This window comes from Plectropomus leopardus, chromosome 22, assembly GCF_008729295.1.
Source record: "Plectropomus leopardus isolate mb chromosome 22, YSFRI_Pleo_2.0, whole genome shotgun sequence".
Taxonomy (NCBI): Eukaryota; Metazoa; Chordata; class Actinopteri; order Perciformes; family Serranidae; genus Plectropomus; species Plectropomus leopardus.
Genome location: NC_056484.1, coordinates 12,337,661 through 12,356,587, shown reverse-complemented (window position 1 = coordinate 12,356,587; position 18,927 = coordinate 12,337,661). Strand labels below are relative to the sequence as shown.

At 40.2% G+C, this 18,927-nt stretch overlaps 3 protein-coding genes across 3 annotated transcripts; 2 read left to right on the top strand and 1 right to left on the bottom strand.

Moving 5' to 3' along the window:
* Positions 1-517: 517 nt before the first annotated feature.
* On the bottom strand, positions 518-11,980 carry pnpla8 (patatin-like phospholipase domain containing 8). Its single transcript, XM_042511622.1, has 10 exons — positions 11,910-11,980; positions 9,349-10,495; positions 8,413-8,562; positions 8,133-8,284; positions 7,666-7,760; positions 7,373-7,544; positions 7,197-7,254; positions 6,754-6,948; positions 2,370-2,565; positions 518-2,213 (listed from the first exon to the last, which is right to left on the bottom strand). The coding sequence occupies exons 2-10, from the start codon at positions 10,321-10,323 to the stop codon at positions 1,939-1,941; spliced, it is 2,268 nt and encodes a 755-aa protein (XP_042367556.1). The 5' UTR covers positions 10,324-10,495; positions 11,910-11,980; the 3' UTR covers positions 518-1,938.
* On the top strand, positions 10,869-11,381 carry akap14 (A-kinase anchoring protein 14). Its single transcript, XM_042511762.1, has one exon. It carries the CDS (start codon positions 10,869-10,871, stop codon positions 11,379-11,381), a length of 513 nt encoding a protein of 170 aa, XP_042367696.1.
* A 3,313-nt stretch (positions 11,981-15,293) lies between the features above and the next one.
* avpr2l (arginine vasopressin receptor 2, like) lies at positions 15,294-17,260 on the top strand. The gene is made up of 2 exons (XM_042511423.1): positions 15,294-16,113; positions 17,181-17,260. The coding sequence occupies exons 1-2, from the start codon at positions 15,294-15,296 to the stop codon at positions 17,258-17,260; spliced, it is 900 nt and encodes a 299-aa protein (XP_042367357.1).
* Positions 17,261-18,927: the final 1,667 nt, after the last annotated feature.

The window sequence follows — 18,927 nt, the reverse complement described above, 5'->3', positions numbered from 1 at the left end:
ACATTTGGGTGAAGCTCAAGCTGGCAGTGGAAAAAAGGGGGCATGAATCTCTCAGTCAAGCCACTTCTAACTTTGACAGTTTGAAACCTCGAGTGAAGCATCAGTCAAGACATATCTTTCTATATCTTTCTGACATCTGTCATGGTGGCGGTGGTTTGTAGGTATGCCTCCTTGTGGTGTATTGTTCACGTTGATTGGGGTAACAACAGTGTGACTGGGAGGAATGACGCCATGGAATTTAAGTGGATCTTCAATGGGATCAAAACAATAAAGCAGAAAATCAATGTGTGCGATTGGGGAAAAAAGCAATTCATCATAGGAGGACACTTTGCATTCCTTTGTGACGGCTCTATGGTGACGGCTCTTTGTGATGTGTTTGAGTTATGTGTGTGTCAGCAGAATGTAAAAGCAGATAAACATGATTTAAATAATGTCACATATTCTCCAAACCCACTGGCTTTATGAGCAGAAAGATATGTATAACATCATGCAAAAAAAACCAAAAACAGTATCTACATCAAGGTTTTGTAATGTTTTATTTTTTCATGACATTTTATAGACAATAAGGAGGAAAGGAATCAGGTCTGTTAGGATTTTCACAATGTAAAAAATGTGTTAAATTTATAAAGCGACAGCAACAACCAGGGCTGAGGAATTCAAGCTTGAGTAAGGTTAAAGGCAAACACTTCATGGAATAATGGGCCACAATGGAGAACATGCTTTGTACCATGAGGAAAACAGTAACCGCAATCTGACACGTTATCATTCGTACTGGAACAGATGTCAGTGTCTGGATGTGCCAATACAGGAAATTAAGAATCTTTTTTGTTGTCATATTCTTAAATTCTAGCAAGAGCACTCAAATAATTCATTATTACTTCAAGTATTATTTACATTTTCTTGGTTAAGAATTCCATTTTACAAAGTGCATGAGGTCTTTCTTCTGTACAGTGTTAGAAATAGGCAGTCATGTTTTTGTTTTTCCTGTGCAACCACATGTTAATTACATCTTAATGTCTTCAAGTAACTTAAAATGCAAGCGGACATCAGTCGTCTTGTGTATTTTATAAAATAACAACAGATATCATATTACCATTAATTATTCATAATATGGTAATGTGTCAGTGCCACATTAGCATTTCAAAACAAAAACCAGCATGTCAAAGAGTTAACCAACACGTTCAGACATGTTAAAATTCATACATTTATGAACTACGAACAATTCCTTTAAATTAGTTCATCAAACTGTCAAAACCCGATCTAGGGTTAGGCTGGTGTGAAAAATTTAAACCGGTTTGATATTAAGCTAAACACTGTGTCACACTTGACTCAGCAGCCGCTCGAGTGGAACACAATGCCGAAAACTAGCATCCAACTACTGCTTCACATCGGGGCTCTCTGTCGACAATGAATCAATTTAATATGCACTTCTGTCACGTCATGTAAACAAACCACAGACCTATTACCTGTGTGCTCGAGATCAGACTGGAGACGTAACCACTTACAAGATGGGCGGGTACTTGCTGTCTTTCTAAGTGTGTACTTTTCAAACAAAACTTTGCAGTTTGCATAAAATCAAACCAGTTCAAGCTTGTACACCAGACCGGACCAACAAAACCAGAAATGGATCCAACTCTATCACCATCAGAGACACTTTCTGTTCCAAAAAAAGAATAAATTACATCGTATTTGTAATTTCACGCTATTATTTACAGAATACTTTTATCTTTTTTATGAATAATTACAGCTATAGGTTTTTCAAACAGTCCTTTTAGTGTTAGTTACATGATGATCACAAAATATGAGCAAGTAATTTCAAATTTTCTTTCAATTTGTGTCCAGATTGCCCTCTAGTCTCTCGGGCCTTGAGCGTTTTTACACTTTAAGTTTTCTTACATTAAAAACTCACTTGTGCTCACGCTGTTGACAAGCCAATAACTACAGCTTAGAGTTGAAGGTGAGACCCTCGTACATGTCGGCCTTGAGCTTTGCCCACTCGGCCAGTCTCTGGATGATGCTCTTCTCCTGAGCCAACACACTGGCCGCGTTCCTCAGCTTGGCCTCGTTGCGCTCCAGGTAGCGCTCCCCCTCGGCCTTGAGGTAGTTCAGCTTCTCCACACGGCTCTCGTTCAGCGGGATGTCCTCGCTCAAGTAGGGGTTGAAGCGGAAGTAGGTGTCTGGGGGCAGGAGCGCGTCCAGCATGGTGTGCACCTCTGAAATAAGGACAGAGTCGGGAGCCTTTAGCTGTCAAAGTCCAACACCAGTTACAGGAATCATGCCGCCTGTCGCCATACTCCTCTAATCTGTGGTTTATAAATAAATGTGTGTGGGACATCAACGAATGCAAACAAAATGATGTATGGTCTTACCCTCGGTATCTGTGGCGCTGCTGATGACGTGGGTGAGCTTGGTCTTGAGGCTTGTGTAGGTCGTGTTGTTCTTGCCTGTCGTCTCGTACCGTCCAGTGCCCAGAGACAACACACACTGCAAAGGCGTGTTAGGCCACAGACACTTACATTCATGGATGGCCAACGCTGTGGGGTTGTTAATGAGAAGTCCTCCGTCCTAAAAATGGAAAGGTAAATGATAAAATGAAGGTGAACCACCAATAAAATTATCAAAGACTCCCAAAGTAACCTAAATTTAACAACTCGCACACAGCAGAAAATTAGCTTTTTAATCTATCAGCCATGTTGGCTGATAGATTCAAAGACTGCAAAGTCACCTTGCAACATTTCCTCATGCTTACTAAGCAAGGTTGATGCACATATATAGGACACTTAATATGTATAGAATGTGCCTCTAGTTTTAATATATTTGTTGTGACAGCCTGCAGGGGACATATGAGGTGAAGTGGACAAGCTGTCCCAGAGCGTCACAGCTTTGAGCCGGAGGAAAAGAAACTGCCTGGCCAGAGATGTGCTGCTCTGGCAAACAGCCCTGTTTATTCAGAAGTAAACAAGTAGGAAAACTGTCTTTTTAGCAGTTAAAATAAGTCTTTTTAAATATAATTTGGTCTAGAATTCAGTTAAATAAAAGAGTCTAATTTCTGCATTACCCTGATTTTAGCTTTGTTGACACAGCATATTGAATTTGAGTATTATAATCTTGTCTGGCTTAATTTAGATCACAAAATACATGCTTTTTTCCTCTTAATAATGTTACTGGATTCATGAAAGAGTTGCTTATCTAAATGTTGCCAACAATGACAGAAAGAGGACAATCAAGCTGAAAGGATGCCGGGGCCGATTTAGTGCTAAACGCTCTCACTCAGTCTTTCCCCGAGTCCAGTTCTGGACCATATCCAACCACTGAAGGGCTCTTGGATTGGATTAATGGAGCTGAAGAGTGTGGCGCACAAGAGGTCCGACCCGGCCCAGCAGAGTGATTGTAAAGGTCATTTCTACGCCTCTTCAGCGGGTGGACAGTAGAAAAGTATCCAAAAGAGCTTAAATCCTCTCCTTCATTTGGGATAAACCAAACAACCACACACACAGGCAGACCCCAAAAACATGGGTGCTGACAAATACCCAAAGAAACATGAGAACAAACTACTGTTATGTTCCTACTCATCTGTTAATACTTGCTTTCATGATTAATTAACTATTGACTATGACTTTTCTTCACTCTAACTTGTTAAAAAAAAACCAATATGCTTAATATTTTGTTCAAGGAAACCTTTTTTTAAATTGTCGGTTGATAACTGGCCCAACCTGCTATTATTGTGGGGACAATACTGCCTAAAACATACGATTCTTAGCGTAACAATGAAGCTGTTTACCCATCGGTGTAAGCTATAGAAACACGGGAACACAGTTCGCACTCTTGAGACAGCAGGTTAATTACACAGCTGCTCCACAGCTCTGACCCTCAACCTCTCACCCTGGGGTCTCACGTAACTGAATGACATCCAGCCTGCATCCAGTCACAACACAAATACAATTCAGTTGCATCCTCACGCAGGGAAATGACTGCTACGGCCTCATACTGTTTCCTATGAACATATAAACATTGTGTTTTGCTCTAATGCCAATTCAAATGTTTAAAGTTTAGAGAGTATAGGGGTTAGAACATGGTGACATTCTGTCTCATAAGTTGTTTCAGAAATTTTTGGGTTGATACCATTTGTTTCATAGATTTGCTAAATAAATATAAAGCATTTTTACCACTTGAGCACTGATAAAACAAAATACCATATTAACACACCAAGACCTTGAGGAACAACATAGAAAAAGGCAAATGACATTTTCGGCAATTTGGATGGTGAGCACTTCTGTTCTGGAAACCTGCTGAATGCTCCAGAATTCTAGTTTGTGACTGTAAATTTTCACGAGGGTGTGATTATCTGAGAGGTCATTTTATACAGTGAGGTCCATTAAAAAAAAACAAAAATGCCAATGAACAATGAAATGGAATTGCTACTGTGGGGACCACCAGAATCATCAATCTTCATGCAAGACTCCTTAGGGACCCAAGTATGCATAAATATTCAAATACAACAGAAGAAAATAACACACTTGTACCGCATGCAGAAAAACTACATGGTTTTGCCAAAAACTGCATGGGATGAACATAAAGTGGGCATGTCTGTACAGGGGAGACTCACAGGTATTCAGAGAACCCATTTTCATTAGCATATCTTGGGAAGTGAGGTCAAGTAATCCCTGTGAAAAGTTTTTTGCTCATCACAATTTAACCATGTTTGGTAATACTGGATTCCTTCGGTCCTCCAGTTTCATTTAATACCCGTATATTCACTCTAGCTTTAAAACTCAGCCCGCTTCAGCCTCTGAAAGACGGTAATGTTTTACCTCTACACTGATTCTCTTTGAGACTCTCCATTCAGTTAATGTGCAATGGCAGAATTCTCCTGAGAAATACCGCTGCTGGTGCTGAAAACTAGAGTAGGAGTGAGACCGGTGGGTGGCAACGGTAGCTCAAAACTGTCGATGAAAACACTATGCAGCTCCAAGAGGAATGTGGAGAACAACACGCATACAACTCATTCACTCTCTGTCTTTCCATCCCTGCTGTCATCCCTTCCCAGTCGCTGGGAAACAGCTCAAAACAGAGACTTCTGCAAACATGTGAACGGGAACAGAAATAAGCAAACAGAACACAAAAACGTGCAAACGGAAAAAACACAACTTGCATTAGACATGAAAGTGATATCCAAACCATCGCATTGTTATATGAGGTCGAAATCTCCAGTTCTTTGAATTCTGCCTGTCAAAAGCTACTATAAAAACGAATGCCTCCATCTCATGCAATCGTGCTCCTCTGGAATAAACATTTTAACTGGAGACTGGTTATGTTAAGAAAAGATCATCTTGTTATGTAGCAATGCTAATACAAAGTATGATCAGATTTCTGCTTTGTTTATACATTAGTTGCAAAACTGGCAAACATCACATTTTTGGGGATAGAGGCTGCATTTACATTTTTATTTTGCAAACAAAGTAGCTTCGGCTCAAGCAAATGACTAGCAGGCCATTTGTTTTCATTCTAAATGCGGAGAAGGATCAAGGCTTGCGGTAAACATACAGGCTGGGACTGGAGATACAAATCTGTTATTGACTGAAACATTGTTAAGGGCTGTCTACCAGGACTCTCGCATTAGGAAATGGCAGGGGAGAGAAATACTTGTCAGGAGCAGGGACAAGGCTAATTTTGCCTAAGTAGGTTATCGAAATGAAGCTAAGCCTTGAGCATAATTGCTGCCCATAAAAACCATCTAAAGATATCTGGCCTAATAATCAAACTTCATAAAATACAGGCGCTCTGTGATATGTGGCTCCAAGTATTAGAAAAGATCACAGTGGTAGAAAATAAACTACATTAATGCTACAAACAATGTAGTCATTTATCAGATGTTTCAGCAGCCATTTTTCATTCATTGACACCCTACTTAAAACTAATCGACTGTTCTTGAACCTAAGAAAGGAAAACTGAGCTTGCATTTATTACCTAATGCACTGTCATTAGTCAGTGTGAGAATGCGAAGGAGAGATGTGAAGCTCATTATACTGAAGATGACTGATGATTAATATCATATCCTATGTGTTTTTTTCCCCTATTTTGGATCAAATGAAACATGCTTTTAGACAGTGTCGGTCTGACAGACAGGAGTCCTGTTAGCTTTTATCTTTCATTTGGGATCAAATCAGAAGCTTTGTATGCGTGTCTCTATAGGACAGCAGGCTAAGTCACAATAGGACAAGGCCTTTGATGTTTAGGGCACAAGGGCCGGTCCAAGGTCTCTCTCTCTCTACCTCCATCTCATTCTGTTCACTTTCTCTATCTTTGTCAGACCTCTGACAGCCAGAGGAGAAAAATGTACCAATTAAAGGACTGCCTTCAAGGTTTGGAAGAGTGAAGCAAATCTGCACACATACCCTTGATGTAGACACACGCACGCGCACACACACACACACATTCAGACTGCAGTGTAATGCTCAGTGCTTCTGTCCTTGGCACTTGGCAATGCAGTGACATAGTGTTAGTGTATTGATTGCTAAGATTTCAAGGAAATGACGCCCTCGCACTAAACAAGGGCTCTCAGAGAAAAGTGACTTCTTAGATAACCAAGGACAGTGGCAGAACGTATTGATCATGTTGTTGAATTATTGGATGAAATGACATATGGCAACTCCTCCTGTGTTATCATCAACCTCCTTTTTCAAACCTCAATATTTAAATTTCGAACTAAACTTAGTAAAGACATTCCCAAGTTCTCTCAGTTCAGTGTCGTACCTGATGGAGGTCTTTTCCCAAGACGTATTCTTGGAAGTAGCCAGGGGCGGCAGACGAGGCCCTGATAGCCTGCCACATTTTGTGGTTGCAGTCTCCAAGGTAGTGAGATCTCACTCCTGGCATGAGTCTGTAGTTCCTGAATACATGGGCCTTCAGCGGTAAACCCCTGTTCACGATGGTGCTCACTGCTGACACCTGGTGGACATACAGAGAGCATATTCAGAGAGGAGCAAGGCAAGTCATCTCTATTTTTACAGCACTTCAACAAGCTGGTGTTTCCCTAAGTGCTTAGCTGTACAAAGGGCAAAAAAGAGAAAGAAAAAAAAGAACATTGTATGTCTCTGTGTGTGACTACACTGCACATAAACATCTTTAATTAAATAAACTAATGCACAAATCCTCTTTTCAGCTCCACACTGTTTAGACAAAAATATGTGACTCACTTTAGGGCAGTGTGGGTCCCTGGCACTCTCAATCATATGCCCCTCGCCCATCCTTTCCCTGAGGAGAATACAAAAACAGATTAAAATATATATATACACACTATATATAGACTATCCCAGTGTCTTTGAAATCAAGGATGAAATCGAGTTGTAAAGGAATAGAAAGACTAACTAACTTGAGGATGTTTTCCCATATTTCGCTGTCGTAGAAACCATGGCTCCAGCCCATTTTGACGGTTCCAACAATGACGTTCTGTTTAAAGACATCCGAGCCCAGCTTCCTGTACATCTCCTCGCACTCCTCTAACGGGATCTGGAAAATTCCCAGCATGAAGGCCAAAATGGCACCTAAAGTTGTAAAGAACGAGTGTGATGTGCCACTGAGCAAGGCAGTATTGGATTTTAATTCCCATGAGTGGTCGGTGTTTGAGAAGAGTGAAAGAGAAAGAAAATAGTGATGACAACATACCTGTGCTGACTCCACAGATGTAGTCGAACAGCTGGTGGATTGGTTTACCCGTCAGGTTCTGCAGTTTCTGGAGAGTCTGCAGGGCCAGCAGTCCCCTGAAACATAGCCACAAGGTTTACAGACTGAAAAAATGCAGCCAAATATACTATATCACTACAATAGAGGTAGCCTTGTACAGTTGGCCTTTGATGATAGGTAACTTTGTGTTTCTGTCATGTTATAATAGAAAGAAATCAGTTCAGCACTGTCATTTTGCTCTCTCTGGATTTTCTGTCTTTGTGCTGTAAATTCTGTATTCTGCACTCTTTTATTTGCCCACATATGTTACAGTTGGTCACATTTTGCTTTATGAACAGAAAATATAGAAGCAGACTGACTCAAATTGGAATAATTATAAGGATTTTTTAAAAATTTTTTTCTTTAAATGAAAATGGCTCTGGCACTTTCATTTTTACCCCTCGGTTTACCTTGTTCCGCCTCCATCTATAGCCAGGACCCGAATTCCTCTGCCTTTAACTGGTTCAGCGTAGCCAACCAGAGCGAGTGCCTCTCTAACAGCAGCCTGTAGAGGGAGGTCTCTGGCCTGACGCAATCGCAGCAGACAGGGCAGCACACGCTCCTAAAAGTCACAATTATACACAAACAAACTGTCTGGTAAAATTTCCCTCTTACAAAAACGGTGCAATACATGTGAGCTTTAGGGTACATAAAAAAAAAAAAAAAAAATCAACAGTGATACATACTGACCTTGATAGCAACACCTCGCGTTTCTGGGAACTCCAGGAGGTGATAACTGAGCTCCTCCACTCGACTAGTGAGGAGCTTGACATCAGTCACTTTCTGCAGGCCTTTCACCAAGGCTCTCGTCCTGTTGTCTACACTCACCCTGGCTATTATCTGCGTTACAAATATATAACACGTACACAACATTAGGACCATCTGATAAATAGAAGGCCAATTACACGTTTTAATTTAAAAGGCCTTAAAGGGAAACTATTTTTTTTTTTACAAACAGTACCCTATTTTCCCATGTATTTTGTTTTTATTTGACTAATGGAGATGGCAATTTTTGGCATTGGTCCAATATGACATAGGATTGCTGCAGGGAACAGCTAAACAGGCTATAATGTAAACACGTGGCATTTTGCACTGTTAATTTATGTCAACTAAAAGTGCTTGTTTTTGCTACTGACATCCTCAAATTGAAAGTGTCTGACAACAGTATGGAAAGGACCCTCAATGGAAATTAAATGTTTTTCCTTACCGTTTACTTAATCTGCTCTGTTTGTCATTGTGTCCAGTCAAGTCTCGCACAAGGACAAGTCTAAAACCCTTTTTCCACATTGTCGAAATCAGCTAAATATTCAGCAATGACATTGAGACACGCTTTTCGTAACAAATTCTTACCAGCACTCCTCCCTCCAGCTCTTACTAACGTCTCCACCGCTTATCTTCCTGCAACAAGTCACATCTCGCAAGACTTCAGAGCGAGACTTACTGTATTTTAAAGCAAGACTTCGATACACACTCAATAACAAACAGGCTGCATCAAGTAAAGGAGAAAGAAAAACATTTGATATTTCTGTAGGGTCCTTTCTATTATGGTGTCAGACACTGACAATAACAATCTGAGCCCTTTTGGCCTGCCGTGAGCATTCATTAGATCCAAACTGAGCTCTTTACCTTCTCTCTTTGAATCAATAGCTGTTGCTTCACTTTATCCACTTTCTCCTCCTCACTATCCGTCTTCTCTCCTGCCTTGTCCACAGCGGGCTCTGCCACAGTGACTGCTGCAGACTTGTCTTTTTCAGCTGCGATGCTTTTGGAATCACCTCTGAATTTGGGGACCAGGGGTGCGATGTAGCTGCCCACAAACGCCTGAACGCTGGGCCGAGGATAGGAGAGATAGTGGGTGAAGCCTTTTTTAGGGGAGGTAGTAGGCACAGAGGTGGACTGAACTGCACCTTCAGATGCAGGGATGTCAGAGGAGGGCGTCCCTGCCGGAGGACTCAGCTTTTCTGATGGAGTTGAACCGGAAGGGGGAGAAGAGGTAGTAGGTGCTTCAGTACTTTTAGCCTCAGCCACTGTAGACAAACTAGGAATGTGGTCCCTTGTTGTTTGAGCAACGGAGCTGAGAGTGGGCTCAGAAACAGGATCATCCCTTTCTCTGTGTTGCTGCTGCTGTGATGGCCTGTGGTCTCCTTCTCCCTCTTGCGTGCTGGTGCCAAAGTAACTATTAATGTGCTGAGCCAGAGTTTTGTAGGTCTCATCCATGTTGGTGGACAGAGCTGCTGGGTGAAACAGCTGCATCGTTTGTTTTGCCACAGTCGAAGAAGACGCAGACACATTTGCAGCTGAAGCTAAACTAGATTTCTTTGTGGCAACAAAGGGGTGCTCTGTAACTGGCTGCCGATGCTTGTCTGACTCTTCCTCCGCTGTGCTCCTCTCTCCCTCTTCTTCTTCCTTCATGGTGGTTTCGGGTGGCGATGCTGCAGCTGTGTTGTTTGAAGTTAAGATCTCGGCTTTTACAAGAGCCTTTTCTGCATGAGCGCTGTCGACTGTGGCACTGCCAGGCTTGAGGCGGGAGAATTTGGAGATGAGGTCTGTGCTGCCTACTGCCTTGGTGACACTGTCGAGTGTGGTCCTGATTCGCGACATGCGTTTGCTAGCTCACCCGGAACAAGAGCGAAGAAATTGAAGTCAATCAGGCAACAGGATGATGCTTAATGTCTGTGAAATAATGCAGCATTCTGGCAAACTACCTGCCATCAGCATGTTATAGTAGAAATTCCATTTTAGAGGGAAAATTTTCTGCTTGTTCCAATGATTCCTGAGAAAAAATATAAATAAAACATATATATATTAGATCATTAAAATCATTAAAACCCTTAAACATCCTGCTAAACTGTTTGGTAGAGCACACTGAATCACCATTTCACCATATCTTATAAATATATTATGCCTTTTCTCACAGTTACCATATACTGTGTTAGCATTTCGAAAAAAAAGTTAGTACAACACCTCTTCATAGGAGCTAGTATATTACAGTGCAAATGGAAAGAGGGCCAACAGAGGGCTCTGTTTGCCACCACACCCATCCTGGGTGCCATGGAAACAGCAGCAACAACAAAACAGCTTTAACAAACTAACAGCTTAAGGCATCCAAGACGTCCTTTGTGCTGTCCATTGTTACAAAAGACAATATGGAAAATAATCGACTGCTGAATTTCACATCAGAGTCCGCTCAGCTTGTGAAAACTGTGCTGGGAAGACACCGTCACTCAGTCTCAACGGAGCCGGTGGAGGACTCCCCTGACAGTGAGGTCAACAATATAAACTGGGTTTCAAGCAAAGACTTTACTATCGAGGTAGGGAAAAGACAGATCGGGGAGTATGTCCAAACCTGGGAGATGCCGCCCTGCTGGCTTTATAGTCTGGATTTCCTCTACTCGACTGAGGAGGAGCATCAAACCTTCTACCACTACCGAGCCCGCTTTACCACCCCGACCTCTCGGAAGCCAATTCAGGGGACAGCCAGCGTCTACTTCTCCGTGGGGATATCTAAAGTGAAGCCCCGGTCTCTGCCTGTGGAGGTGCACTTTGTGGTGGAGTCAAACAGGCTGGTGCACACACCCGGGAGGACCAGGTTCAGAGAGAAGTGGCTGGTGGACATTATTGAGAGCAAGACTTTGCTCCGGAAAGCTGTGGACCTTTGAACCCCCCAGAAGATTTCTGGAACCTTCCTAAAGACTATCAAAAGTAACACTAAATGTGTTAAGTTTCGGCATTAAATCCCACAAAGTGGCTTTGGATTTCCTCTTGTCCAAGTCTGTATCAACCCACTTCGAAAATAAAAATGAAGTAACAGTCTCAAGCTTAAAAATGAGTGAGACCTCCGACAGTAGACGCTGGTTGACTGTAGCTAGCTAGCTAGCGTTTCATACTAGCGTTAGCATTACCGTTACACATCTAAGTTGTACGTTTTTGCTGGATCTCACGACAAATTCAGCTCGTTTTCAAGACTACACAATAGTTTGTGTTTGATAATATGCTCTGCCATTAAAAACAGACACATCGTGCCCATTACAAGCTGGCTTGCTCGGCAAACAGCTGGCGGTGGGTACAGTAACTAACGTTAGCGTTACATTAGCAGCTGTTAGCCTACCGTGAGCTAATAAATACAGAGTGTATTGTTAGATTGATTAATTTAACACAATGCTACAGATAAATAAAATGATTCTTACCATACGAAATGGAGACAGATAAAGGCGTTGAGGAATATAGTTCATTCAGTGCGGGGCTTGTATAGTACTTGTATGGGTGCAAGTTAGAAAAAATAAACAGGAAGAATGGCGGAAGTGACGCAGGGCAGTGTCGTAGCTTTTGGGGCATTTTACAGGGCAATGCTTAGTTTGTGCCGCTGAGTGTCGACAAAACATCTGAAATAGAAATACATTTCACTGCAAGAGAAGAAGCAATCACAAGCTAAACACATCAATACGAATTGGACTATTACGTAAAGAGCAAAAAACAAAGTATCTGATATTTATTGTATTTAAGTTTTAAAAGTACAAGTAAATGCTGTTGATGAAAAAAGCTGAGTGATCAGAAATTGGAGCATTACAATATATATATAAATATTTCATAATCTACACCATCTTAAAGATGGAGCTTATATTTCTCTTGAATTAAAACAAGGTCTTTTTTTTCAGGATTTAAAGAACACATCCATTTTTTTCCTTTAACTTTATTTATTGTATAAAGCACTTTTAAAAACAGAGTTTGAAAAGTGCTTTGACAGTCAAAGCAAAAGCAGGAATGGGAATCATAGAAGGCAATACAAGAACAGACAACTGAACAGTCCAACTGAGCACAAGCGAGAGGGATCTAGGCTAGGGTTGAAAACAATAAAATGACAAATTTAAGGAAATGAAATGAATAATGCATATGTGAAATAGGCGAAATAAATAAAAATAGGGAAATGTAAGTAGTAATGTAAAAGTAAAAGTATGTTTGTCAGCCTACATTACACCACTGAACATTGAAAGAGTAACATCTCATGATGAAAATGCTTCTCAGAAAGAAAACATTTTGGAGTTAATTAAATATGTGTTAAACCCCAAGTCCTTTTATAACTAATTGACCATTTATTAGCTCTTTCTCGAATAACACATACACACACACACACACACACACACACACACACACTTGTGTCTCACTCTCTGTTTTTTCTAAGGGCTGTTAAGTCAGTGGGGTGGCACAGTACTTATGAGCCAATGCATAATTTATTATTATAACATTGTTCTCATCAATTCACATGCTGGGCAGCAGTTATCTCATGTGCAGGCCGGTTTGCTATGTGACAATGGCTTCAGACTGCTGCTGATGATAATAATATGTTTCCCATCTGACAGAGACGGACAAATGGCTGCCCCTTTGGGATAGAGGTTAATACATGTGGGGGTGCCTTTTCAGAAGGATTATGTTCATATGATGAGGAATGAAACAGCCATTTTTGTTAAGCAATTCACTTGAAAACATTTAAGAGGCACAGTGGAAACATCGGTTTCAGTATCACAGGGTGGTAATCTTGCTGATGATATGGTATTAAAAGTCATTATAATCAGATTAGTGACACCCACTTAAAAAAAACAGCGCAACCAATTACTGATGCCACTGTAGCATACTGTTACACTCTATATATTTATAGTTTTGCACCTTACAGGAACTGCATAATGAAATGAACATCTTGAAAGTCAGTATAGCATTTTGGTTACTATTGCAACTTCTTTTGAAGCAATACCCGCAGCTCTTTCAGGTACTTGTTAAGAACAAACAGCTTCTGTTCACTTGTCTCAGGTAGCAGAGGGTAAGAGAGTATAATGGAGGCTGCATTAGTGACACTGACACATTGTTATCTTTTTCTGCCTACGCCACCTTTTATTGTGCAATATGAACACCATTTAATGACCTAGAAAGTATGTATTATATTATATTTGTCATCCGTGAAGTCATGGCAAAGACATTATAGTTTTCCCTTTTGTTATCACTGCTCCAGCATATGTATATGTTCCTGCGTTTACTGGTAACTGCTGCCTACACATTCTGTGACACGGCTCTCAATTATGCCACACTGTAATGCTCAACTTTTTCTTTTAAATAGCGAGAAAAAAATAAAGAGACAAAAAGTGGATATTTTCTGTATGATGTATGGTGTGGTGCTTGAAAGAAGTACTCCACTGATTTTATGCATAAAAGTCAGTTTATAATGAGTTAGCGAAACAGCTTGTAGTATTACAATAGAAGGCTCCTGTTGCACTGACTAGTATAAGGTGAGACATAAAATGACTAAAGAGACAAAAAGCAGTCCAACAAGACTTTAAATCACCTCAAAGACACAAACAACCAAAAGGCACAATATAATCTCAGAGACATAAAAAGATCTGCACAGAAAGGCCAAAAAGACATGATATCATCAAAAAAGACACACAAAAAGACACAAAATGATCTAAAAGACACACAAAATAGCCAAAAGACACAAAGTTACCTTAAAAACAATAGACAAAATTTGGCTTTAAAGCATACAACATGGCCAAAAAAGACACACACAACTGCAGAAAATGACACAAAATGACCTCAAAGACACACAAAAGACCAAAATAAACACAATTTGGCCTTACCCAAACACAACATGACCAAAAGAGATATATGACCAAAAAAGACACAAAATGACCTCAAATACACAAAACGACCAATAGGCACAATATAATCTGAGAGACACAAAAAGATCTGCACAGAGACACAACATGGCCAAAACAAAACTCAGATAAAAACAAACACAATGTATCTTAAAAAGACACAAAAACAAACATACACAAAACAACAAGTAGACACTAAATTATCATAATGAGACACAAAACCACAAAACCGAAGCTATAAGAGCAAGAGAGAAATGCAAAAAAAAGTGATCTCAGTGGTAAAAAAAAAAAAAAGTATACAATATAACAAAAAAAAAACATCAGATCAAATACAATAATATAAAAAAATATGTACCCTATTTGCACCTTTCACTTATGCAAATACAGTATGTCCATGTTTGATAGTTGCAAGAGATGCATAATGACTATAAATACATGTTAAACAACAACAGTCTTTGTGTCTTGCTCTTAAGGTGGTGGGGCCTTTTTTTATGTCTGTACCCAGGGGCCCATTGTTTCATAATCCGCTCATGCTCAAAGAGCACCAGCTCATTTTGGTCTTAAGTGTATATGGATTTTGTGTGCATTTTGTGGTTTTGAATATTATTTTGGAAAATTTCAAGTTGGTTTGATCAAGCGTTTAAAAAAAAACAAAAAACAAAACAAAAAAAAAACAATTCAGTAAATTGTAGACTTATTTAAATGTCTTTGTGAACATTCAGTCCCCAGTGAGTGACCTCCCCTCACCCATTCAAGTGGATGGCTCTCCCTTCTCACAGCCACCACAGTCACTTGGAATTACGCACGCAAAGGAGGAAAATGTTGAGATGCTTCTGTGCCAACATTACAGTATTAAAACCTCTAAATATTGAACGATAACGCCAAATGAACCAAGAAGTTACTGGACACACAGGAAAAATCAGAAATTAAATGGATTCCAGCAGCAACGGCTCTCAAAAGGCGACAGATGAGGATGGAGACGCGTATGAACGTTTCGCGCTCATCAGAGCTGGCATTTTGGGTTTGGTTTTTGTCCTCGCAACGTGCAGCAATGTCTTCTTCTTGTGCACACTTTGGAAGAAGCGAAAAAGAAACACGAGGACGCAGTTGTTTCTGTTGCACCTGTGCCTGGCTGATCTGGTGGTCGCTTTTTTCCAAGTCCTCCCGCAGTTTCTCATGGAAATTACGCACAGGTTCCGCGGCACGGACTTCCTGTGCCGGTCCGTAAAATACCTACAGGTGGTCGGAATGTTTGCCTCCACCTACATGATCGTAGCTATGACCATAGACCGGTACCACGCGGTTTGTAAGCCGATGGTTTCCTTCCTGAATGGCGGAAGGAGATACCTCTCCATAGGCGCAGCGTGGCTCATCTCTCTTGCCTTCAGCTCCCCTCAAATCTCCATCTTCTCTCTCCAGGAGGTGAAGGAGAACCAGTACGACTGCTGGGCGACTTTTATTGAACCGTGGGGGAGCAGGGTCTACATCACCTGGATCACCCTGTCAGTTTTTGCCCTGCCTGCAGTCATTGTGCTTTACTGCCAAATAAGAATATGCACAACAATCTACTTCAACATGAAGAGGAAGGCGCTGCAAGCAGGACGCACGGGCATGAAGGGGGTGTCCAACACCATGCTGAAGACTGTGAAAATGACATTTGTGATTATAATGACATACACGGTGTGTTGGAGCCCGTTCTTTGTTGTCCAGTTATGGTCTGCTTGGAGCCCTAGCAGTGCGCCTACTCAAGGTTTGTCCAAATGAGGTCTATCAGGTCTCCATCCTTTGAGGACCAAAGATACATTATATTAATGTCACTTTGGGATTGGACTACAAGTTATATAGTGATATAATAATATATTTAAAGGTAAGCTATAATGTGTAGGATTTATGAGAAATGGAATATAAGTATGTTTTCAGAGTATAACCATCTTAAAATAAGAATTATGGTGTTTTTGGTTGGTAAGAATGAGCTTTTTTAACATCTACAAAGGGAGCAGATCCTCTTGCATGGGTCCACCATGTTGCACCACCACATTTCTACAGTGGCTGAGAACAGACAGTCCAAAGGCTGTCTCTCTGGTCCATTCGCATTTCACATTGGTCACTGTAGGTAGCAGCCTCTCTGCAACAAGCCAAACAGCATTGGGAAAACACTGATTTTTAATGTGATCCGCTTTATTCCGTTTTTTTTTTTACCTGTTTAAATCACCTAGTCCATTTGTTTTGGAGAGGAAGAGACCTCTGTGGATAATTCAGCTCCTGTTAAAAACCTCCTGAATGTATGAATCTGAGGTTATTAGAGGAACAAAAGTGAGCACACATTAGCAGATGCTTCACTAGCGGCCCGTCTGTGACGAGCCAAACAGTGTTGGAGACACACTGATTTGTAACACAGAACAGCTTTATTCTCTTTTTACGTGTTTAAAGCAACAGCTCTGTTTGTTCTGGACAGGAACAGATCTCTGCAGATAATTTGTCTCCTGGTTAAAACCCCCTGAACGATGACTCTAAGGGAATCCTAACTTGGAGAAGTTTCACCAGGTTGAAATCCTCATCGCAAGATGCTACTGAACTCCCCTAAATCTTACACACCGCTCCTTTCCATCCTAAACTGATGCAGGATAGGCACAAATATGCACTACAAAAAGTTCTTGACGCTCAGTATTTCTTGGTGGACCCCCAACCTCCCACATTTCATATTTGTCCCCCCAGTTTTGAAACAGTTTGTCCATAACTTTGCTCCTCAGAAAATTTGGACTTTTGCACCCATTTTCATAATTTGTTTATATTTCTCTCTTTTTTTCTCCGTCGCAGGTCCAGTGTTTGCCATCATAATGCTGCTGGCCAGCCTCAACAGCTGCACAAACCCTTGGATATATCTCTACTATAGCTAAAAAAAATTACGTTAACTAAAACTGATTTCAAGGGATTTGTCACATCAGATACAGTCCAGGACCTGACAAGCTCCAGATACAACTTGGATTGTTATTGTGTATAGATGCTCTTTAATTATTAAGAAAAAATCTAACTGGATGAGTTTCAGCATTGCCTTACAAGAGATTGAATTTCTGTTAGCTTCTGCGTATATTTTCTCAGTCAATGTTTCAGTGTGTGTGCACATGAGTTATCCATCATGCATGAAAAAATACATGTTTTATATGTTGTAGCAGCTGGTCAAACAAGTTTAGACATTATGTCATATAAAACATGCCAGCCTTTCCCCAGGCACATTTGTATAGAGCACAATACTCCCCTTCATTCAGTGCTGGAGTTAGGTCTGGGAAATATTTCAATATTAATGCATGAGACGAGATACCATCTTAGATTTTGGATATGACAATATCGTAAGTGTTGTCTTTTCCTGGTTTTAAAGGCTGCATTACAGTAAAGTGATGTGATTTTCTGAGGCTGATATAGCTTTTCTTTCATTTGCCATTAACTGCTTCTTTATTATTGCTGCGTTCCAAATCGCATACTTTTTCTTTTTGCTTAAGATTTTGCAATACAGACGGCATATGTGACGACAATATGAGCAAGAGGGTCAAAGTTCATGGTATGATGAAGTAGCATGCCCTAATTGTATGCATACTATATATGTAACAGCACATACTTTGTAGGGCAACTGCAGTATATACTATAAAAGTAAAAATATGCGTTTTGAATCGCAAGGTATATCCACACAAGTGATGATTATTTATCAAATATTTAATTGTGTAAATAAATATTTTGTGAATACTCAGTCCTACAATATTGATATTAAGGTTTTTGGTTAAAAATATTAAGATTTTGGTTTTCTGCATGTCAGACTTTAAAAATAAACCTGCAACAAAAGAATATCTCAGACAAAAACCTGTATTTTCTTTCTACACGCTATACAGAGAAACTGAATGCCAGGCTAGACACAACATCGACAGACATATGTGACATATTTTTAATGTTGTAATGTAATTAAAATGTGACCTTTAAATACTGACAGCAAACTTTAGTCTTTTCTTTTTTGGCTTTTAAATATGTGTGTGTCCAAAAATAAATGAATGTGTGGAAAACCCTTAAAAAAGGACTCCAGGTTCCTCCAGTTTCTCAATATAATTTGCTATCCTATTTTTTTTTTTTAAATTTAATCATGAAGATTTTATTTCTTAATCCTTGTTCATTGAACTGCCTTTACATTCCCCTAGCTCTGAGTAGGTTTTTGACTTTGTTAATATTGCGTGTTTCCAAACAAAGATTAGTATCATTACTCCACCGTGCTTTGAGATCAAGACCTATGCTTATGTCTCGAGGATTTGCTCCTTGCCAAGAGAAAAATTGTCACAGTGCATTAAGGAGACTAATGCACTGCAATGACGTTTTGTTTTCCCGCTGAGCTGTGGAACAAAAGGATTATAACCATGCCATTTTCATTACTAATTTTCAGAATCCACTCTGCTAATCCTTGCTGGGCTCGATCTTTGCAAGGGAAATGTGTAACCTTTTCATGTTACTCAAAACCTGGGAGTCATTTGAAATCACAATTGCGAATCCTTTCATATGTGCAATCAATTTTTAATTAACTTGAAAC